At 52.4% G+C, this 21,014-nt stretch overlaps 5 protein-coding genes across 5 annotated transcripts; 2 read left to right on the top strand and 3 right to left on the bottom strand.

Moving 5' to 3' along the window:
• Positions 1-1,005: 1,005 nt before the first annotated feature.
• On the top strand, positions 1,006-3,899 carry ASPACDRAFT_78415 (tRNA ligase). The gene has a single exon (XM_020205173.1). It carries the CDS (start codon positions 1,096-1,098, stop codon positions 3,583-3,585), a length of 2,490 nt encoding a protein of 829 aa, XP_020056813.1. The 5' UTR covers positions 1,006-1,095; the 3' UTR covers positions 3,586-3,899.
• A 1,258-nt stretch (positions 3,900-5,157) lies between these two features.
• ASPACDRAFT_27908 (putative Golgi traffic protein SFT2) lies at positions 5,158-6,610 on the bottom strand (the record flags this gene model as incomplete). The annotated part of the gene is made up of 4 exons (XM_020199521.1): positions 5,158-5,310; positions 5,667-5,817; positions 6,041-6,161; positions 6,382-6,610. The coding sequence occupies 4 exons, from the start codon at positions 6,608-6,610 to the stop codon at positions 5,158-5,160; spliced, it is 654 nt and encodes a 217-aa protein (XP_020056814.1).
• An 8,381-nt stretch (positions 6,611-14,991) lies between these two features.
• ASPACDRAFT_1869143 (basic helix-loop-helix domain-containing protein) lies at positions 14,992-16,554 on the top strand (the record flags this gene model as incomplete). The annotated part of the gene is made up of 1 exon (XM_020197925.1): positions 14,992-16,554. The coding sequence occupies one exon, from the start codon at positions 14,992-14,994 to the stop codon at positions 16,552-16,554; it is 1,563 nt and encodes a 520-aa protein (XP_020056815.1).
• A 1,347-nt stretch (positions 16,555-17,901) lies between these two features.
• On the bottom strand, positions 17,902-19,140 carry ASPACDRAFT_60298 (putative mitochondrial 2-oxodicarboxylate carrier protein; the record flags this gene model as incomplete). Its single annotated transcript, XM_020203546.1, has 5 exons — positions 17,902-18,613; positions 18,716-18,802; positions 18,899-18,928; positions 18,987-18,997; positions 19,063-19,140. The coding sequence occupies 5 exons, from the start codon at positions 19,138-19,140 to the stop codon at positions 17,902-17,904; spliced, it is 918 nt and encodes a 305-aa protein (XP_020056816.1).
• Positions 19,141-19,587: 447 nt separating this feature from the next.
• Positions 19,588-20,915, bottom strand: ASPACDRAFT_16756 (putative GPI anchored protein; the record flags this gene model as incomplete). Its single annotated transcript, XM_020197169.1, has 2 exons — positions 19,588-20,189; positions 20,252-20,915. Coding segments are annotated over 2 exons (1,266 nt in total), but the record flags the coding sequence as incomplete, so codon positions are not given.
• Between the last annotated feature and the right edge of the window lie 99 nt (positions 20,916-21,014).

Below are 21,014 nucleotides of genomic sequence, written 5' to 3' on the forward strand. Positions count from 1 at the left end.
TAGGGTGATCAAGGGGAGTATCGAGGATCACAAGAGTTATGCTCCCCGGCCGGCCGACACGGACTGGGGGATCTTGCGCAGAACAATCTCATCTTCCTGCATAGTATGTTATCGCCGGAGTGTTCAATCACTGCAATTCGCCGCCTCGGCAATTTGTGATGTTCTCAGCACACTTTTCCTGCATATCATGTGAGTTATCATGTACGCTGCCAGGAATCAAGGTTGTTAGTCAATTTATGAGGGGCGGTCGAATGTTGATGGCTCTTGGCCTCAGCGACATATCGCAGGTGTGGGTTATCTCAAGATATAATATTACAGGTACTGTACCATTAGGTTACAGCTTACCCAAGTACTGTACTCTACATTGCCGGTTTAATACGGAGCGGCTGGTCTACAAAGCATTCCCTGTAAATACAGCCTTGCCCCATAAGGAATAGCGCATCACGTGGCTAGGGTTCGGAAACAAGCCTCTATATACGGAGATCAGACTATGGAATCCAACTACGAACAACTTTGTATTGTCATGGTGATACATGTGCTCAAGCAGAAGACGTATGATACCATTACGCCCTATACTTTCAGCGCAGAATAGTGGTGTTATGCCCTTTCACTTACAGCGCTCACGTCGACACACAAATGCTGCAGTAAACGGTGCACGGTATGCTCACTTCCTACTCCGTACAGATACCGCGCGGGGTCCGATTTCGAAGAGGCGGCGACCGAATCGGGTAAGCGGATGGATGGTGCAGTAAAAAAAGGTCAGTTACACTTATGGAGTAGCTCTGCCCCGCATACGAATAGAGCCGATAAGCAACTCCAATTTCCGACAAGACTGAAAAGTACCTAGCTCTTTTCCCTTCCCCCACCACTGTCTGCTGTCAATGATTCGTTGAGCACCCCCGATCGAAACTCATCTGTTTGATGAAGCCAGCGAGATTAATCCTAAGAGCAATTGTTTTCTGGCCCAGGCGACACAAGTCAGCGGCCCCTCCCTTCCTTCGAAGCTGTCGGCCTCAGCTCCTTCACGCGCGCATTCAGCACCCACGGTGCTTTACACCTGCGATCCAAGTCAACACGAAACAACGATTCACCACCATGTCCTACGAGAACATCACACCGGTCCGGCAGGATGAGCAGGAAGTAGCTCAGCTTGTGGAGAGCCTGGAAGAGGCCAGAAAGAGAGGCAAAGCCGAGAGCAAGAGAACCTTCACCTGCAAGAAGTCGACATTCGATGTGGACAAGACCGACGGCATCAGAGTAAACTCTTGGAAGTTCATGGATTGGGATTACCGACGTCACGATCTCCCTACTTACGCTCGAGGTCTTTTCACCACCCAAAGGAAGGACGGTACACATGAAATCGCGGTCCGGGGATATGATAAATTCTTCAACATCGAGGAGGTCAACGCGACAAAATGGAGGAATATTGAGATGAACACACGAGGGCCGTACGAGCTCAGCGTGAAAGAGAATGGGTGCATCATTTTCATCTCTGGGCTCGAAGACGGAACTCTTCTGGTCTGCAGTAAGCACTCGACGGGTGTTCGAAATGATGCGGAAGTGAGCCACGCCCAGGCCGGTGAACGGTGGGTCGAGAGGCATGTCAAGTCTGTTGGGAAATCTGTCAAGGACTTGGCACGAGAATTGCGCAGACTCAATGTGACGGCAGTCGGCGAGCTCTGTGACGACAGCTTCGAAGAGCATGTCCTTGCATACGACGAGACGGTCTCAGGAATCTACCTACACGGTCTCAACTTCAACGTTCCGAAGTTCGCCACGTGCTCCAGCGCAGAAGTCCACGCCTTCGCCGACTCGTGGGGCTTCAAGAAGGCTAACTTTGTTGTGTACGAGGATCTCGACCAGGTGAAGAAGTTCCTTGAGGAGTGTGCAGAGACCGGAACATGGGATGGTCGCGAGACCGAAGGGTTTGTGATTCGCTGCCAGATGGGTGAAGGTGGCCGTCCTCCCTACCATGATTGGTTCTTCAAGTACAAGTTTGAAGAGCCTTACTTGATGTACAGGCAGTGGCGCGAGTGCACCAAAGCGATCATCGCCGGCAAATATCCTAATATCAAGAAGCACAAGAAGATCACGGAACTGTATCTACAGTATGCTCGCAGACAGCTCGCACAGAACCCGCACCTAGGGGAGCAGTATAACAAGAACCACGGGATCATCGCTATGCGAGAAGGCTTTTTTCAGGAGCACGGGATGAACGGTTCTGAAATCATCCAAATGGAATCTGAAGACTCAAAGGAGGAGGTTGTAAGAGATGTTGTCTTGGTCCCTGTAGCTTCCCTGGGATGCGGAAAGACCACCCTGGGTCTTGCTTTGGTCAAATTGTTCAACTGGGGCCAAGTGCAGAACGACAACATCCCGAAACAGAAGAACAAACCGAAGAAGTTTGCCATGGATATAAACAAACTGCTTGCCATACATCCGGTGGTGGTTGCGGACCGGAATAATCACCAGAAGCGCGAACGCGAGCAGCTCATACAGGATGTCTCCGCAGGGGTTCCCAGGGCTCGATTCATCGCACTTCACTACGTCCACGACCCCAAGCAGGAGATGCTCCCTGGTATTCGCGAGGTTACGAGACAGCGGGTACTGAATCGTGGCGACAACCACCAGACGATCCGTGCAGGCACCAAGAACACAGAAGAGATCATCGGGATCATGGAGGGGTTCCTTACTCGTTTCGAGGGCGTGAACACGGACCGTATCCCAGATTCAGACTTCGACGAGGTCATTGATCTGGATGTCGCAGCCTCTTCGCGGGAGAATCTCGAGACAGTCGTGAAAGCCCTGCACTCGTCCTACCCCAAACTGGTGAAGGAGGTTCCCACCGCACAGCAGCTCGACGACGCCATCAATTGGGCGATGAACGACTATCAGGTGGAGCTCGACCTCAGCCAGGGTTACAGCTCAGCCAAACAGGTCCAGAAACAGAAGAACAAGAGCAACGGCAAAACCAGCACCCCCGACAACACGGTAGCCCCGACTGCCGAGGATCTGGCCAAGAAGCTCGAGTACTTCTGCATCAGCCTGCCGCCGGCCGAGATCACGAACGTCCTGCAGTCGCTGTTCCCGCCTTCCACCGACCCCGAGCGAGCCCGCATCTACCATCAGCTCGCGCGATCGCGCCGCATCCAGCCTACCTTTCATGTCACGTTGATCCATCGGGCCTCGAAGAGAGACAGCCCCGACATCTGGGAGGGGTACACCCGCCACTACGTCGAGAAGATGAAGAGCAAGCCCGAATCCGATCCCACCATCACCCCCATCCTGGCTCCTGCCCGCGTGCGCCTTGAGCGCCTCATCTGGGACAACCGCCTCATGGCGTTTGTCGCGCGCATCCTGCCCCCAGAGGACGGGAGCCAGGGCGACTGGCCGTGCGCCAACGAGACCCCCCACATCACGGTCGGCACTGTCTCCCAGGAGGTCAAGCCGGTGGAGAGCAACGATCTGCTGAAGCGGTGGCATGAAGTGGGCTCGGGCGGCGAGACCGGCATCTGGGAAGCGGAGATTCCAGGCGTCAAGGTCGTTCATGGCTCCGTAGGGATGGTGATGAGTCGGGGGAAGTAGGGTATGAGGTGGAGGATTATAGGCGCGGTACACGAGGATCCACCCCGAGAACACCGAGGAGTGCATATCAGGCTGCTGGTGGACATGGACCGTGAAGAAATACATGATGATCCTCGACGACTCGCGATTCCAGTCCAAGGAGGGGAAGAGAAACGGCCAAGATAGGTGGCGTGCCGATGAAAACCGAAGATGTCAGTAGATGGATCGCAGTGATCAGAGGACACATCTGTCCAGGCTTGTCCTGAGCATACCCGTCAAATTAGTATCAGCTATCCAGAAGATCTTCAGATGCTGTCATGCATTGCATTAATCCAGAACAAGAACATAATCAAGCAAGACAAACCCCAAAGCAAAGGGAACTCACTCTCCACGTAGGATGAACCCTAAGCATCTCTCTCTTAGGTGCAATCCCCATCCAAATGTGACGTATCTACCTCCATCGAAAGTACAGCCCAGAGCACACATGTACAGACTGTACACAGTACAGCACATGTACATGTACCTGCCCTTTACCCATCCTCTGAACCCGAAAACCATCCCCATCAGAAATCAAACCAAACAACCTCCCTGGAAATCCTTTCCCGAGCTATATGTACTCCTGCCCCCCCGGCATCAGCCCATCACCGAAAACCCGTCAACTTTTCTAGAGGCCTCACCTCTCCCAAGCCGCTTACTTTCCTCAGGAATCTACACACAATCGCAAACCAACCCACAAACCAAAACCAGAGCTGCACATATCACCCAGCCGGATCTCGCGTAACATGAACATACAACCCCAACCGCAGGAATGTCTCCTTCTTATTCCAGAAACATTAAACGTTATCGGCACAAGTCGCAGCCTGCCACCTGTACTGTACCAAGCCAAGGTTTTCTGGCGAAAGGGACAGAGCAGGGAAGGGAAGACGGCGATACCATGGCACACACACTTGGCTGGAGACGTAGCGTAGCCGCACGCGAAAAAAGAAAGAAAAGCTGAAGGAAGGAAGTGGTTGGACAAACGGGGCGCCGGGGATGTTTAGGGGTCAAGGGAACACATACACACTCGTATGCGCATGCATGCATGCAATATCCCGGTGTGATTTCTGCTGTGGGACTGTTACTTGATTTAGAAGCTGAGGTTCCAGGTTTCCTCTTTATTCTTGTGGGGTATGGGGGTGGGAGACTTGTGTCTAGAAAGAGGGAGAGGAAGGGGGGAGAGAGGGTAGAGCGAGGGGGACAAGGGTCGTACTATCCGCTGAGCATTCATGCAGGATGGAGAAGGGAATCGGCGAAGAGGCAGTAAGAGAAGAGGGATTGATAGAAAAGAAAGAAGAAAGAGCTTGGTGCGAAGTCGGCGCTTGTATCATCTTACAGGTTGATTGATTGGTCATACTAAACAATGTAGTCTGGTTGGTAGTCGTGATATACAATCATCAGGAGCCAATCAGCAATCTCCCCCGCTAGTCGATCAACCATGCTCCCAACATGCTCATGTTCGCGCCAAGATGCGGCATTATACAGTAAGGTGTCTACAGCAGACCACAAAAAGAGAAACGTCGCGTCGTTACTCTATACAGAAAGGGGCAAAGGTCATCAGCTGGTCATCCATGCCGTGACACGCTGCGCGCCAAATCGTCCCATGAATTGCAAACCCGTGCTACCCATTGGGAAGTAGCTGACAAGATACCAAAGCAGAGCGGCGAGCTGGAAGATCGACGAGATCAGGGTCAACAAGGTGGAATGGAGCTGTGAGACCGTGAAAGCATGTTAGCCGTTATTCCCATCCCAATCTGGAGTCTTTGCACCTGCACGTGCATGTGCACGTGCATTCCCAAAGAGAAAGCAGCACTGTCGGAGGTGTGCGGTAGAAGATCACTTTGAACGCCCTGGCAATTCAATGCATCATGATGTCATGAATCCTTGTTGGAAGAGACCTCGAGCATTGTGCACGGTGCAGCCCAGGCGACATGCAAGATCCTTCAGCAGTAGCTACTGAGATCGCTGAGCAGCTGGCGCTGATAGCGCAGGCATACTCGACACGGGAGCAACAGGGATGCATCTTGGCACCACAGTCGAAGCTTAGAGGAGGCATGGAAACTTACCCCAATAGCAAAATAGAGGGTCATGGCGATCGAACCGAAATAGGCGGCCGTGAATGGCAGTCGTGATCCCGAGACCAAATGTCTGGCATAGACCATAGGTCCCATGAGGACTGCCCATGATAGTAAGAATAGCAAAGAACCGACGGACCATCTAATTTCCAAGCAAAAACCGGTTGGGTCAGCCACAGTCTCTCATTCACACCGGCCTTGGCGCATCAACTATTGAGTTGCAATAGAGTGTAGCACGGAAGCTGGAATGTGGCTTGGTCGTGCATGCTCTCCAGCAAGGGCAGGAAGAGCACACCACCACCTCAAATTCTCCAGTTGTGTCGAGGTTCCAGAAGATCAATCGGGATAAGGGACAAGCAACTTACAAGATGGCAAATTTGCGGGGTTTGAGCGACAGGACTGGAAAGAGGAAAAAGCAAATAAGGAAGCAGACGGCAGCACCCAGGTTGCACGCAATGAAAATGAGCATTCGGTCCCATCGGCTTACTAGAACGGGATGCATGATTAGCGAACTCAAATGACGGGGATATAACAGAGTGGAACATCCAAATAGAAGCCATTAGTATTGCCCGTTACTAGGGCCTGGGTGAAACTCCGATGCGATGCAGGAACTGAGTCTCTGTCACCTGAACCAACCAGTGCGGGAAATCAAGGAAACGGGCAGTATGTCGGAATAATCAGATCATGCGCTAGGAGGACTACTCACAAGCAAAGAAACTATCTTCTTCTTCCCGTCGAGTCGGGGCTGGCAGAGGAGCTCCTGGAGCTTCATGGGTGGGCAGCTGCAGATAGCCTTCCCCTTGCCCAAATGGATTCCAAGACTGCAACCGTGATAGGAAAGGAGCATTTGACGAGTTGGTGCGCGCCGGTAGATCTGGATCTCTCCGAGACCAACCCAATGAGTTCACGGAATCACGGAAGGAAGTCGTGGCCATGGTCACGATTTGCTTCGCCACTAAGCTGTGGATTGACCTAGGTGGGAGGGAAGGTGGGCTGCGACAACGGAAAGGAGGAGGCAAGCTCGGATGCCGATACTGCTACTATTGCGGAAGCGTAAAAGACGGGGCAGACCACTGAGAGCGCGAAATTGCGGTATCAAGGCGAGGAGACCTCTGCAGGGACTATGCAGGACGGAAACCAATATGCGCGTGCAGATGATCTGCGAATACCACTGGAGGAGGGGGACAAGACACAGCAGCTGCACGCAAGAAGAACGAGTGCGGCAGTGATAGGACGAGACCTGAGCGGGCCAGATGACTGTCGCGCAACCGGACTAGCCTCCCGAGGAGCTTGGGCACGGGGCAAACCTAGTGTCTGCTACTCGAGTCAAAGTGGCTTAGTCGCACGTCGAGCAAAGTGAAGCTGATAAGCCTGTGACTCCTTCCAGATCCGTATGTATAGGGTACCGTGTGGAAGACGGAAGGGACGAAGGAGGGGGGGGCGGGCTATCTGTCTGAAGCAGCCGGCTCTGTAGCTGAAAACCGCAAAGGTGTGACTCTAGAGCTCGACAGTCGAGTGAGCTGAAACAGTACGATATCTCCGAGGAAGCTGATGTAACACTTGTATGGCCCAAGACCTTTCCACCGATCCGGAATGGCGATTAACCTCCAACCTCAGCGCAAGGAATGTGAAGGTCGGGGTGAAAGCTAGTATAGCGAAGTGGAGAGCTGCGCAGACCGGAGAATGACAGGGAAAGGGGGAGGTGGGGGGAGGATTAGAAGCTGCAAAATGATGAAGGCGATGACGATGCCGAGGGGGGGGGGAGGAAAGAATAGATGGTGGTGAATGAACGTAACGCTAGGGCCACCCTATTTTTGTCGAGAGCAACAGAGATCGACTCTATACAGGTTGCAAGATTAGCCAGTCGTCAGATGACTTGCCCGACAGACGAAGAGGGGGTGGGTGTGGGTGGGAGGGGGGAGGGGGGAAAGGAGAAGGGAGGGGAGGGGAGAGGAGAGGAGGGGGGGGAATGGTGAAAGTGTGTGTGAGGGTGAGGGGGGTAGTGAATTAGTGGTGGTGGTAGTAGTAGTAGTAGTAGTAGTAGTAGTAGTAGTAGTAGTAGTAGTAGTAGTGGTAATGGTGTGTGGTGGTGATGATGGAGGTGTGGATGAGCAGCTGGCTAGTTGCTATTTCGGGGATAAGGTCATAACAGGGAATACTCACTGTTTTGCTGTTGCTGCTGCTATTGTTGTTGGTAAGATATTGAGTTCGATCTGATACAGTCTGGGTTGTTCAGGACTTGAGGAAACTCGCCTGTTATCATCCACGATCACAGTGAATGAAGTGTGGAATGGAGGCAGCAGTTCCCAGGTTCAACAAGGTTGAGTGTAGGTGGACTTCCGTCCAGTCCTCTCCTGGGATGGAACGGCTAGTTAGCTCCGATAGCCCCGCTTGCCAATCAGAGGATCGGGGAGGGGGCAGTACTGTCAGGCGGTGACTCGAGTCAGCCCAAACTTTTGCTGGTGGAATTCAGACGAGCTCTAATTGTCCAATTGATGACTGAGACCTGAACATTGCCGCTCGGTCTGAATACATTTGATTGGTCACCCACTGAATCTCAAGCCCCCAAGCTCTGAGACTGGAGCAGTGGGCCACACCGCCCACTACATGGGGAGGAGGGTGATCCCCGCGGGTCTGGCGCTGTTCCCGCTGGCTGACCTTTCGCACTACTTTCTACTCATACCTACTCATACCTACTCAGTACGTACTGTATTGAGTACAAGCGCATTACTACTAGGTACATAGTACTCATAGTATTGACCACGGCGGATCCGTGAATAATGTTGACGTCCTTCATACATTAGTGGGGTCGAAGGCTAGAACTGACCATGGCATGGACACAAGGTAATCTACTTGTTGCGGTAAATGGTAATATACCCTATCGTCTACCTTACCTCGCATAGTATCAGCCACCAGCCGAGTAGTAACTTCCTCGATCCAAGGCAAAAGCCTGATCGGAGGACCATTAGCCGCATTGCCAACTTCTGTTCAACTGTCGAATCGATCATACTCAAGGTCATTGGCGATCAACGTACATGTACTGAGTTAGTAGTCCCAGTCGATCTCGGGTGGAGCTTCCGTTGATTGCAGCAGCCTACCAAGCCATTGGCCATGTGCCTATTTTACCGGAAAAGAGCCGATTGTCCATGTTGAAGTCAACTGTTGGGTTGCATCAGGCAACTTCAGCAGGGCACCCACTACATACACATAGATGGTAGCCTCTGCTTCCCAGTCGGAAAGCTAGAGTACTGTAGATAACAGTGACAAGACACTTCAGTCGTACCCACCTATCACTGTTCGTTGATAGCCATCATCGAAATCATCAAGCCCGACAGTAACTATTTCCAATCTCAAGACTCAAACCCAGCTTGTGGACTAGAGTGAGTTTGAGTTTGGGTTTGAGTCACAGAAGTTGCCTGCTATCCCAGCTTCGTTGCCACCATCTGCTAGGCAGATGCGACGATCCTCTTTCCCGGCCGTATTGCACATCATCGGCTATAACGATCACCCAACCCGAGTACAAAATAGCGCGCTGTCACCTGCGCGTTTCAGCCAGCAGCTAGTCACTAGTCCCCTGTACCAGTGCTCGCCGTGACGAGTAGTCAAGGACGCTTTTCGATCCACCAAGTTTCAAGTTGGCTTGTGTGCTATGGTGCTGATTCTGAGATTGAGTGTATGTTGTGTAGCCAAACTCCTTGCAGTAACCGTGGATATCGGCCACGCACTCCGAACCTTGACGGGCCGGGGCGGGCGCGAATTGCGGGAGCCAATGCTCTTGACTCAATTTCTGCTTTCCCAAAAGACCACACCTTTTTTCCCATTTCTGGTCGCAGACGCAATCTCGAGACAGATAAAATCAATGGGGTCTGGTGCAAGCCTTCACATCTCTCCATTCACCGTGAGATGCATGTACGATTGTTTTATCGTTGTGGGAAGGATGGGTGATGTACCGTACAGACTTCCAGACATACAGACATACATACCGCGTTCCACCCCGTCATGAGGGGAGAAAGCATAACAGCTGATACAGGAATTGACGTAATTCGCGCCTGTCGGCTGTACCTCTGGTGAATTAGGCAGGATCGTGGCATACCAGCCGGTCTGGTCTGCGATAGCACTGCAAGGTGGACCTAGATAAAGAGCTGAGATGAACCAAAGCTACCGGGCTGGCTGTTTGCGGCCAGGCAGGACCGTTGATTGATTTGATCTCCAGAGTTGATTGGCGACCCAGGGAATTGACAGCATTCCAATCTCGGATCGACTCTGTCTGTTTTTAGCATTCGCTATGGATGATGGGACAGTATACACAAGATAGATAGTTGGGGGCTCCTTCACATTCCTGAGGGAGTCACCCGTATTCTAAATCCTAAAGGGCAAGGATCGCAGCAAAAATGAGCCCTCTATGTCTTAAATTCCGTTGCAAAAGCAAAGTCGGATGATTGAGATGGTCTTGGGGGGTGGGTACATATGAATACCCGGGGTGGTAGTGATGGTGGTGGTGGTGGTGTTGGTTGTTGTTGCATAAAGAACGATGAGAGGGTGGGGAGGGGGGAAGGGGGGGAAGGGGAAAACTAATTCCATCCATGAACGGCGCCAAATCAGTATAAAGATCCATGCGTTAGACTTCATTAGAATGTCAAATGCCCAAGCGAGCAGGGAGTTGCAGAACCGAGGATCCTACCACACCCTATCAGATGGCATAGGCAGATGCACGCCTTCTCGGGAAGCTACAGGCTGCTGGCTGCACAGTGTCACGGACCGCCTCTCTGTGTCAGCCCCCGACGTGCTCGGACAGGCGATGGATGAAGGCAATGGGTTTCCAAGGAAGCAAGTCATCGCAATTTACTCGAATCCAACTCCTTCTGCAGAGTGGTCCGTGGCTCAGGTAGCCTATGACCGCGTTTTGATAAACAGTAGGGCTACAATCAGTGATCATTATAGGAGGATGAGGCTCTGGTACCGAGACAGTCATGCTCCCAATTCGGGTCCAATGCAGCCTGCAATGGAGGTAAGATGCGATCAATACTAATCATGATAATGCGGCATGGTTTCTCCAGCTTGTCGATCCCGCTAGTGTCCAGCGATCCTCCGAAATGATAAACTGTTCGCCGTGTACGGGCAAATAAGCTGGAGAGGGATTGCTGGATTAAGCCACAGATCCTTTCTTCCACATGGGAGCTTTAGATCATTCATCCATTCCTCGATACCCGCGATATGCCACCATCTTCCCAAAGCTCGTTTCTCTATCGATTCTAAGGGGATTTCTACTTAAGGACGAAGAACCATTTCTTGCTCAGTTGAATCATGATGTCATAGGCCTTGATCTCGAAGTGAACTAGCGTATTCATGAGATCTCACGCTCCTTGGTCATTTAGTCTTTCTGTCTATACGTGTACATGATCCGGTATGCTTAGAGCAGAAGGAGGGAGGGGGAGGGTGAGGGGAGATGATGGGTGGTGGTTCTGGCATCTGATACATTCTTAGTGGACTATGTACTCGTATCGAAGACGACATTTCCTTCCCTAAGCGTCGGGACTTGTCCCGACGGATGTTGATAAGCCATTGTGCCCTGTCCCCATTGCGCCCCTCCCTTCATCTTCACTGGCATCATCACCTCTTTTCCGCATTTAGGCGATTAAGGGGCAGATACGAGTGAATGAGAGTAATCTGCCAACTCCCCAATAAAAAGAAGAAAGAGGATGGCAGACTAAGTAGAGTAATCGTCAAGCAGAGGCTGACGCGGGTGAGTCATTGAACTTCCCTGGCAGAGGCGGAACAGGTGACAAATATAGTAGTACTTGGGAGGTGCTCATGGGATTCGAGAATGGACGTTATTCTCCTCTATGCGGACGGTGCTACCCTCCTTAACAGTTGACTGTCTTTTCTATACTGCACCCCTCCAGGCTTCGTCCCCTCCCTCCCTTTTCTAGTCGGATTCTCCAACCACAACCATCATCCCCCTTCTTACCTCTCGCATTGGTCTGATTCACGGGCTTAAATGTCCTGCATCTTGCGATTTGGATAGCGTATCCTTCGTCTTGCCTACCGACTGCTGCATCGTGATTGGCTCTCGCCCTCTTCCTGGCCTTCCCCCCCTCCATCCTTTGGCCTGCGTTTTAGTTTATGCAGTGCTATTTTATTTGATTTTATTTCATGTTATTATTGTGCTTTTGATTTTTCTTTTCTTTTTACTTCTTTTACCTACTTGCTCTTGTTACCGGAGAGGAATTAATACCCTTCATATTTTGATTTTTGATTCTTCCTTCACTTTCCTTGAATCATTTTAGCGACATTCTATCTGGCTGAAGAACCGGTTTACGCAAGTAATTCCTATGGGTGGTGTGTTAAGCCTCGCTGAATTGAGGATCGACGCCCTGCATGACCTGAACCATGATATAGCAAATGAGAGGAAGTGAATATGGTCGTGAATCTCCTTTATATTCGTCTTGTCCTCAGCACTTCCAGCCCTAGGTCTTGGAAATTCCAGTTCTTGTACTGTACCTATAAAGTATACCCTTCTCCCAACTTACTTTTTCTCCCATCGCCATTGTGTTATTGTGTCCCTGGCCGATAACGCTAGGATTTCCCTTCTCGAGTCGCTGCATTGCCCAGCTGTTGCTGAGCTAATACGACCCTGATTTATAGCCATCTTTCTTTTCCCACTGGTCCCTATATTTGCTCTGTTGCTGAGCACGAACCCCTCACAGTATCGACTGTCGACATTAAACAGGGTCTATGTAAGTGTTCACAGCCTTAGGTGTCCTGCTTTCCCCCCTACCCTCAAAGCCCCAATACTCGTGCATATAAACTCCCCTTCCGCCGATGTGATAAGGCTGGCTGTTCAACACTGTGTTGTCTTCCAAGCCGCTTGCTTTCCCCCTTCTGCCTAGCCTTGTTAGCGGAGCATAAGCAGCTCAACCCTATTCTCCACGTGTGCACATCTGTTTCCCTCTGTCTGATTGCCTTGTCATGCTTTTGACTTCGTTACGCCGCCATCAAACGTGTATCTTTGAATACATCTTCAACACCAGTACTGATCATCACCCAGGACGTCTATGAGCAAATCACCTAGCTATATCTCGCCTATCTATATCCTTTTCATCAATATCTGGTAAGCATGACACATTTCTTCTTCTGTCCTGATTTCTGTTTCCTATGTTTCCCTTGGCGGATATCATCTCTCTCTTTATTTTCTATGATGGCCCAAGCGCACATACACACACACACACATACATGCACACCCCGGGACCATTATGACAGCGGAAGAGAGCGGCCACTCGAGCCAAGACCTACATCGGCAAAAGAGGCCCCTCGGCCGGAGACCATCATCCATCAGTTACGTCACCGGCTTGGAGCCCGGGGAAAGACCGAAGGAAGAGAAGCATGCAGGTGTGATGGCCTCTCAGCCCCTGCAGATTCTCTAGGCGGAAGCCCAATGTCCATCAAACCCGGATTATTGGGAGAACAATAAGGCGCCTATGCGACGATCCAACGTGGTCCGAGAGTGTCCGTGGGGCGCTCTTACTGTGCAGGATCACCGAGCCGTCCTAGTCTTGTCTCACGGACCCCGAAACGGGAAGATCTGTCCGTCTCGCGTGAAGCGCGGGGATTACATATCGAGGGGTAGTGAGGACAGAGCTGAGGGGCTAAGGAGGGGGGAAGAAGTGAGGGCAAAGAGAATGTTTTGAATCTGGTATCATTGCCATCAGCTGCATGGTAACCATGACCAAAGACATGGAGGTGGAATGGACCATCCTGATGATCCACAACGGAGTTATCCGAGAATCTGGGGATGACAAGAGACAACGGACGGAAACCGAGAAAGAGAGAGAGAGAGAGAGAGAGAAAGAGGGTGAAAGAGCGAGGCAGATGAGTTACTGCCGAAATTTACCGCCCTCCTACTGAAGTGGGGCGTGTCCACCGCCTCTGGCGCTCTTTGCGCCTATTGATTGTGTCTCAATCCAGCCAGTTTTACCTGGCAACACAACTTGGATGGAACCAACTCTCTACTCTACAACCTACAAGAGTCTCTCTCCCCTCCACAGCCCACTTTCGGACTACGCTCTTCCCTTAGCCTTACCCCGGACCAGTACCGCCTCAAATTCCCAATTCTTTCCCCTCCTTCCTTCTTCCTCCTTTCCCCCCCCTTCCCTTCTTTCCTTACGCTCTCATCAAGCAATCCCGATTAATTGAAGCAACACAATATCTCACTTCATTTCTTCGGTGGCGATTCTACTCCGTACTCTTAACCTTTCCCACAAAGATTACAAGGCTATTTCCGGTCTGATCTGACACCTCTATTTCCCACCTCACTTTATCACTTTATTGCCTGGCCTTGGACCTTCTTCCTCCCCCTCCCCCTTCTCTCCCCTCTCGTCCCTCGTCCCTCCCCCTCCCCATTTTGGTTCAGTCCGTCGCCTCCGCGGCCCCATCATCTATTCTTGTCTCTTGCCCGCCTTTCTCTCCGTCTCCTTTATTATTTTTTTTTTGCCTCGCTTATGGCCACTCAACGACGGAGCCTTTTCCTTTGATCGCCGCCGTCCTGTCCTCTTTTCTTTTTCTGGTTCATTTCAGCTCCTCTCTTGACTTTCTTCCCCAGTCACTTACCCCAGGCCAACCTTATTAGACATTCTTCTTTCGGCGCGCTCGACGAGTGACAGCACAGATACCTCGGACTTTTCTGGCCTCCGTCCACGATAGTGGCATTTTTCCGTCCTGTCCACCTCCCCCAAATCCTGCTTTCGCCCGGCACTCTGTCCACCGCGCCCGCTTACAGTTCATCGCGACAACCCCTCGCGTTACCCCCGTTCCGTTCGGACGCCATAAACCAATCGCATTCTCCGTCCATCTAGGAGGCATCGCCAGGCTTGGCTTTTGTTACTAGACTGAATTTCTCGTTTGCTTGGTAAGTGTCCCCCATACTTGTAGTCGAGGCCTGAGCCACCCCCGTTGGCGTTCTCAGACTCGACTCATAGGGCGGTTCATTGCCACACGCATCTCTCCTTGTTTAAGAACCAGGCTGACAGGACCTTGGAATCTTATTAGATCATTAGATCTTCTCCGGCTAATCTTGCTCTGTCGAACCCCTTTGATGAATCGACGTCACCGCCCGTTGACTATCCAACACCGTCTGAATCATTTGCCCTGCCGCTAGGACGATTTTCTTCCACCACCGGAGATCAAGTTTTTCTTTTGACAATCTGTGTTTGGCGAGCATCAAGTCATCATCTCTACCAGGTTCGCCTTTGAACCGTAAGATCACCCTCTGATAACACTATTGACTTGGATTGGAAGGATGGGGCGCATGCGCGGGGAAATGGCGGAAACTAGCATTCTCATCAAGACTGAGCCTGACGAGCACAGCAGTGACCCACACCATTATATAATGTCGCAATCCGGCTATTCGATGTCAAACCAATTCGGAAACCCCAATGAAGGGGTTGACCCCTCGGAGTTGAGCATGCAGAACGGCTTCATGTCATACCCGTTCTCCTCGCAACAGAACCTTTCCTCTAGTTTTAATTTCGGTAACTCTGGGATCGATACCGACGAGCTGCTGGATTTGGAAATCAACGGCCACAATGGAGTCCAACAGAACTATCTCCAGGACCAACAGTCTAGCGCTGGGATCTCGATGAGTCACCCGGGCCAAATGTCACAGATGTACTCCAACACGCCAGACGGAGCTCCCATGCACAGTCCATTCATGCATAGTTTCAATTATGACCACTTCCGGAGCATGGGCCAGCCAGGACAAGCGCCTCACCTCCAGGGCAACGGATCCCATTTTGACCAGAGCTATCTGAATGCCAAGGCTCGGCCAAGCATACAAGCGCTCGACCGGGCCTCGTACGATGGACGCAGCCCGATGACCCCCAAGACCCCAGCGCTGGGCGCTTTGACCCTCGGGACACCGGAGTCTGGGAGCTTCCCTACTCAACCTATTCGGACTGGCCTTCAGCATCGGCACCAGAAGACGCTATCCAACCAGTGGGATGGTACGCCCGGGAGTGCGCATTCCTATGTGGAGTCACCCATCTCATCTCCTGGCCATCCATCTCACCATGCAGGGATTTCGGAAATCCTCAAATCGGGCAAGCATGCCTCCTTGCCGGCCAAGGTTGATACGCATATGCCAGGGTCCGCACAGGATTTAGAATCGCAAGAGGCGAAGCGGCGCCGTCGCAGAGCCTCTCACAATCTCGTCGAACGCCGGCGGCGAGACAACATCAACGAACGCATTCAGGATCTTTCCCATTTGGTACCCCAGCACCGCTTGGAGGATGACAAGGTTCGTAAGCAGCTTGTCAACAATACTGCCATGTCTGGTACCGGAGCTACCGCCAATGCTGCAACATCCTTGCTCGCTGGAGGCAATGGGCGCCGCGCCACTGCTGGTAACATCACCATGGGTCTCCCAATCGAGGAAAAAGAGAAAGGGCCCAACAAGGGCGATATTCTCAACGGAGCAGTCGGTTGGATGCGGGACTTGATGTGGGCCCTGCACGTCAAGCTTCAACAGGAGTCAGAGCTGGCAGAATTGATCAGCAGGCTGGGTGGCACTTGGCCGTTTGAGCAGACTGAGGAGGAAAAGCGTATGCGCACCGAGATCCTCGATGCGCTAGAGAAGAATGATCCTAGCTCCTTTGCCTATAGCAGAGCGCCAGGCAGCGGTCTCCGGGTGCCCAAGCACACCAACATTGCCGGGGATTCTGTCAGCGGCAACGGAACATTGAGCCCCCAGAGCCTGAGCCCACCCTTCAACAGTGGCAGCAGCAGCAATGGCGGGGGCCCTGGACAAGCCCAGTATTGGAATAGCTCGGGCCATGCTGGCATGAGCTTCAAGGAAGAAGACGAATACGCAATGGAGATGAACTGAATCTTGTTCACGCTCCGGATGAGCTCTGCCTTTCATATCTTGAACGACTGCATGTCATGACCTTGTTGTACACAAAGGCGTCAAATGGGTGACCGGCGTACGCGGAAGTTTTGACAGATTTCGTCGAGGCTAATGGCTGAAATGACCTCTATTGTCATCGGTTCTCAAGGGTGTGCTTTGATTCCTTGTTCTCTTCTGCCTTCATTTCTCAATTTTGGATGGCTTTTGATTGATGTTGCTGATGCGAGTTTATCTGTTATGGCTTTGGACTTTGCTCTCCTTAATGGCGACTGTCGTCGGATTTTGATTTTACCTTGACATATACGTTGTTCCTTTGGCTCTTTTCCTCTCCTTGCTCGTTTTTACATCGATACCCTTTTCCCTTTTTAATTATACGCTTGATACGCCTTGACAATCTTGCTTTTTTGTTGTGTGCTAACGCATGGAAACCCATTCTCGGGCGTCATTAACGGCTGACCGTTTCGACCTTCATAATATAAGTCATTTATATAACGATATTTGCATTCAATACTTGACTCGATTGATATCTAGCCAGTAAGCCAGTAAGCTTGTAATGATCGACGGTCGGCCTCGACCCCTTGAGGTGGATGGTAGGTAGAGTATGGTGTCACTGTAGGGCAGATGCACAGGGTATGCACATACTAGAAGGGGAGTGGCGGCCCTCAGCCCACCTGGTGGGTACTAGGTAGGTGGGTGATGGATCCGAACTGGGATCCTGTCAAATGTGGACGAACTACTGTAGGACCCTGGGTGCTGTGAATGGACGAGAGAGGAACTGGGGAACACCCTTGCACGTGCGTGCGGTTCCTCCATCCCCAGCCTTACTCGGCGCCGCCGCCGCCGCCGCCGCCGCCGCCGCGTCCTAAAAAGTCGTAGCGTCGATGGGAGGGAGGTATGTACCGTTTGTGTATCTGTGGTGTAGCGGGTAAATGGTCTACCCGCCGAGTTGATCTTTGCGTGCCCATCTATGGAGTATTTCATTTCTTTCTAGGGTAGGTCATGGAAAGGGAGTTATGTAGGATGCACTTCGCTGTTGACTAGCATCTTTACAAATGGCTGGCTCTCTGGTTTGGTATCACATCAACGGATGATCATATTCTGCATGCAAATACAAGAAAGGTTATTCATAACAACGACAACGACAACAATAGAGGATGAATCTATTGCGACAAGATAAGATAAGTCGGATATCTCTCTTCTATCCTTGCTCCTTTTTTTTCCCCTCTCTCTCTTTCCCCCCTCTTCTATCATGATGATCATAAAGAAAAAGTAAAAACAACAACAACAACAACAACCAAATCAGCAAAACCCAGAAAGAAAGGGAATCTACTCATCGCGCATCTTGCGGAAGAAATCCATCACGCCGGTGAACACGACCAACAGGATACCACCGCCGGGGCCCAGCCGCAGGACCTTGGGGATGAAGCCCTTGTACAGGGCGCCGAAGCCTTCCTCCTTCATGACGGTGCCGACGGCGGGCCAGGCCCAGTTGTACTTGGGGACCTGGCCGGGGATCTTGTCGGTGTTCTGGATGCGGCTCTTGACGACGTCCATGGGAGTGTTGAGGATGGTACCCGCGGTGCCGCCAACGGTTCCGGCGATGAGGTCGTTGCGGGTCTGCTGGGCCTTGTTGCCGGGCTCGGCGGCGGGGAGCTGCGCGCGCACCTGGAAGATGCAGCCGAAGTACCCGGAGTTCCAGAGGATGTGGCGCCACAGGGTGGACTCGAGGCCGTTGTACAGGGCCAGGGGTCCCTCGGCCGCGACGATCTTGCGCACCACGTCCAGCATCCCGTTGTACTTGCCGGCCGACGCGCGGTCCTGCAGCCGGATCTTGACCAGCTCGAAGGGCACGACCACGAACGACTCCGTCGCACCCGCGGTGGCGCCCGTCAGGATGGCGAGGGACTGCGTCTGCTCTGCCGCGCCGAACAGGTTCCGGTAGAAGCTGCCCCAGCTGTCGTTGGCGGCGAATTTGGTCGCGCGCTTGGGCGCTTCCATCAGGATCGGGGCGGAGATTCCGCGGTACAGGCGGGAGAAGCTGGTGCGATTGAAAGGGGAGGTGTTAGTTTGTGGGCCTCGGGTTGGTGGTGTGGTGTGGTGTTGGGGTTTCGGACGGAGGAGGAAGGAGGAGGTTGTTTACCCTTCGTTCTTCACGATCTTGCGCAGGCAGTCGAACATGCCATTGTAGTGGTCTTGTCCCGCGGTCGCGGCACCGGTCTGAAGTTGACTATCAGAGCGGTCATGGTGTGTTAGTCCAAAGTTGTTTGTTTGTGGGGTGGATGGCAGGGAGTCGGAAAAGGTGCTTGGTGCTTGGGAGGCTTACACTCGGGTCTTGACCACGTCAAGTGGGTACCTGGGGTTAATGCTTGTTAGTCATTGCAAACATTGGAGAGATTATGAATGCATCGTACATGACCAGAATCTATCCCATCAATGTTAGCTTCCATGTTGTTCAGAGTCAATTGATGGGGATCACGCGATGCGTACCTCGGACACACCAGCCACGGCACCAGCAATGAACTGGTACTGGAAGGGCAGGGGCTTCTGTTGGTTTTGGCTGGCCATTTTGATGATGATTGATTGGTAAAAAGAAAAAGAAAACAATTGAAAGGAGGAAGAGGAAAATGCAATGACACAACTGAAGAACGGAATGGAAGTGCAAGAGGAAGAAAAAGCGAAAAGAAGCAAATGGGGTTGGAGTGGAGCGGGCCAAGTTGAAAGAGGAGAAGGAGGAGAAGGAGGAGGAGTCAACTTGAAGGCGGCGGCATCGGAGAGGGTCGGAGGGTCTCTTGACTCTCTCTTCACCGGGATTCCTCCCGATCCGGTAAAGCAACACGCCCCACGTGCTCCAAAGCCCCACGGGGCTTTTTTGCCTGTCAAAGCTGAATCGCTTATCCGTGAGCCATCAATTACTTTTACCTTTTTCCGCATTGCCTGTCGGCTTGGGCTTTCATTTAACCGTCCGCGATCTCAAATCTTTCGTTATAACTAAGGCTATCAGCTCATGCTTAGGACTGTTATAGCTACTGCAACTACGATGCTCACTCCTGCCATCCCTTTTGACACCCCTCTCTTTTGACTTCCACTCGTCGGTTGCTCCTTCGAGACAGTCTCCGTGGCCGTCGAGACTGCCGTACAGCTGGAGCCGCAGCGGTATCCCGTCGGACAGCAACCACCCCCAACTGTATCGGCGCAACTAAACCACCCACTCGCGCATCGGCCCGTACTGCTGCTGCTGCTGCTGCTGGTGGTTGCCGCTGTGGCGGCTCCCGTGGCAGTGGTCACCGGGACCACAATAGTGACTCCATCACTAGCGATAGTCGTCGAGGGCGTCGCTGGACAAGATGTGGTGTCGCAATCGCGACCCGTCCGGCAGCACCCACCCTGGTAATATGCCGAACAGGCATAAAACCCCGTCGGACAGACTGACACGGTCGCGGTGCTGGTAGTTTTGCTGGTGCTGGAGCTCGTGGCCGTGGACACACTCGTAGGCCGTGCGGGAGGAATCAGATCCCCCGTGGATAGCGTGTTGGTAGTCGCGGCAACTGTCTGTGTGGAGGTGGACAGCATAACGGTCGAGCTCACGGTCACCGTGATGGTAAAGACCCGCATACCTACGCACGAGATCAGCATAAGTCTTGCAGCGGGGGGACGCTTATCATTAGAATCCACTTACAGCCACCAGTAACGCACTCATAGCCTGGAATGCAGCATCCGCCGCCCATGGATGACGGGCAGCTGGAGTACCCCTCGGAACATGAGCCGATGGTGCCCGAGCAGGTCTTGCCCTTCGGACAACAGCCCACGTCCCCGGACCCGGTGTCCTTGACCAGGACGCACGTATCATCCGTACTGCAGCAGCTGTCGGGCCGGTCGATCGATGTGCAGTTGGAGGTGCCGCTCGGACAACGGAAGTCCCGCCGAAGAAGCGGTGAGAAATCCGCCCTCCAACCGCGCCCCTCGCCTTCCAAACCACTCGAGTACGAGGGGTTGAAGGGGTATGTCTGTGGTTGAAAGTCGACTTCTTCCGTCGTTTGTAGGTTCTCAGAACGTCTGGCTGGCGACGTCAACTCATCGGCGGTGTTGGACGAGTTGCCGATCGTAGAATAGTTCTCCTCGTCGTCAAATTGCCAATAATCCATGAGGAACTTTTCGCCCTCATCATCGCTCATCTTCCTGACCCCCCGTATGGGCCGATGTCCAAGGTATGACTCAATCAGAGCATTGCGCTGTATGATCTGATCAGATTGCGTGATGTCGGATGTCGAGACATTGCCTGCGGTGACGGATTCGGCAAATGATGGCCATACGACGCAGGCCAGGAGGGGTGCGAACAACATGGGAGTTAAGATTGCGACCAGAGTGACTGGGGATGTCAGCCACAAAGCCTTAGAGGACAGATCAATGACTGGGAGTGACAGGCGTGCATACCTTCGTAC

This window comes from Aspergillus aculeatus, assembly GCF_001890905.1.
Source record: "Aspergillus aculeatus ATCC 16872 unplaced genomic scaffold ASPACscaffold_7, whole genome shotgun sequence".
Classification (NCBI taxonomy): Eukaryota; Fungi; Ascomycota; class Eurotiomycetes; order Eurotiales; family Aspergillaceae; genus Aspergillus; species Aspergillus aculeatus.

Coding starts and splice junctions, on each gene's coding strand:
- ASPACDRAFT_78415 (XM_020205173.1), top strand. CDS start 1,096: ATGTCCTACGAGAACATCACACCGGTCCGGCAGGATGAGCAGGAAGTA.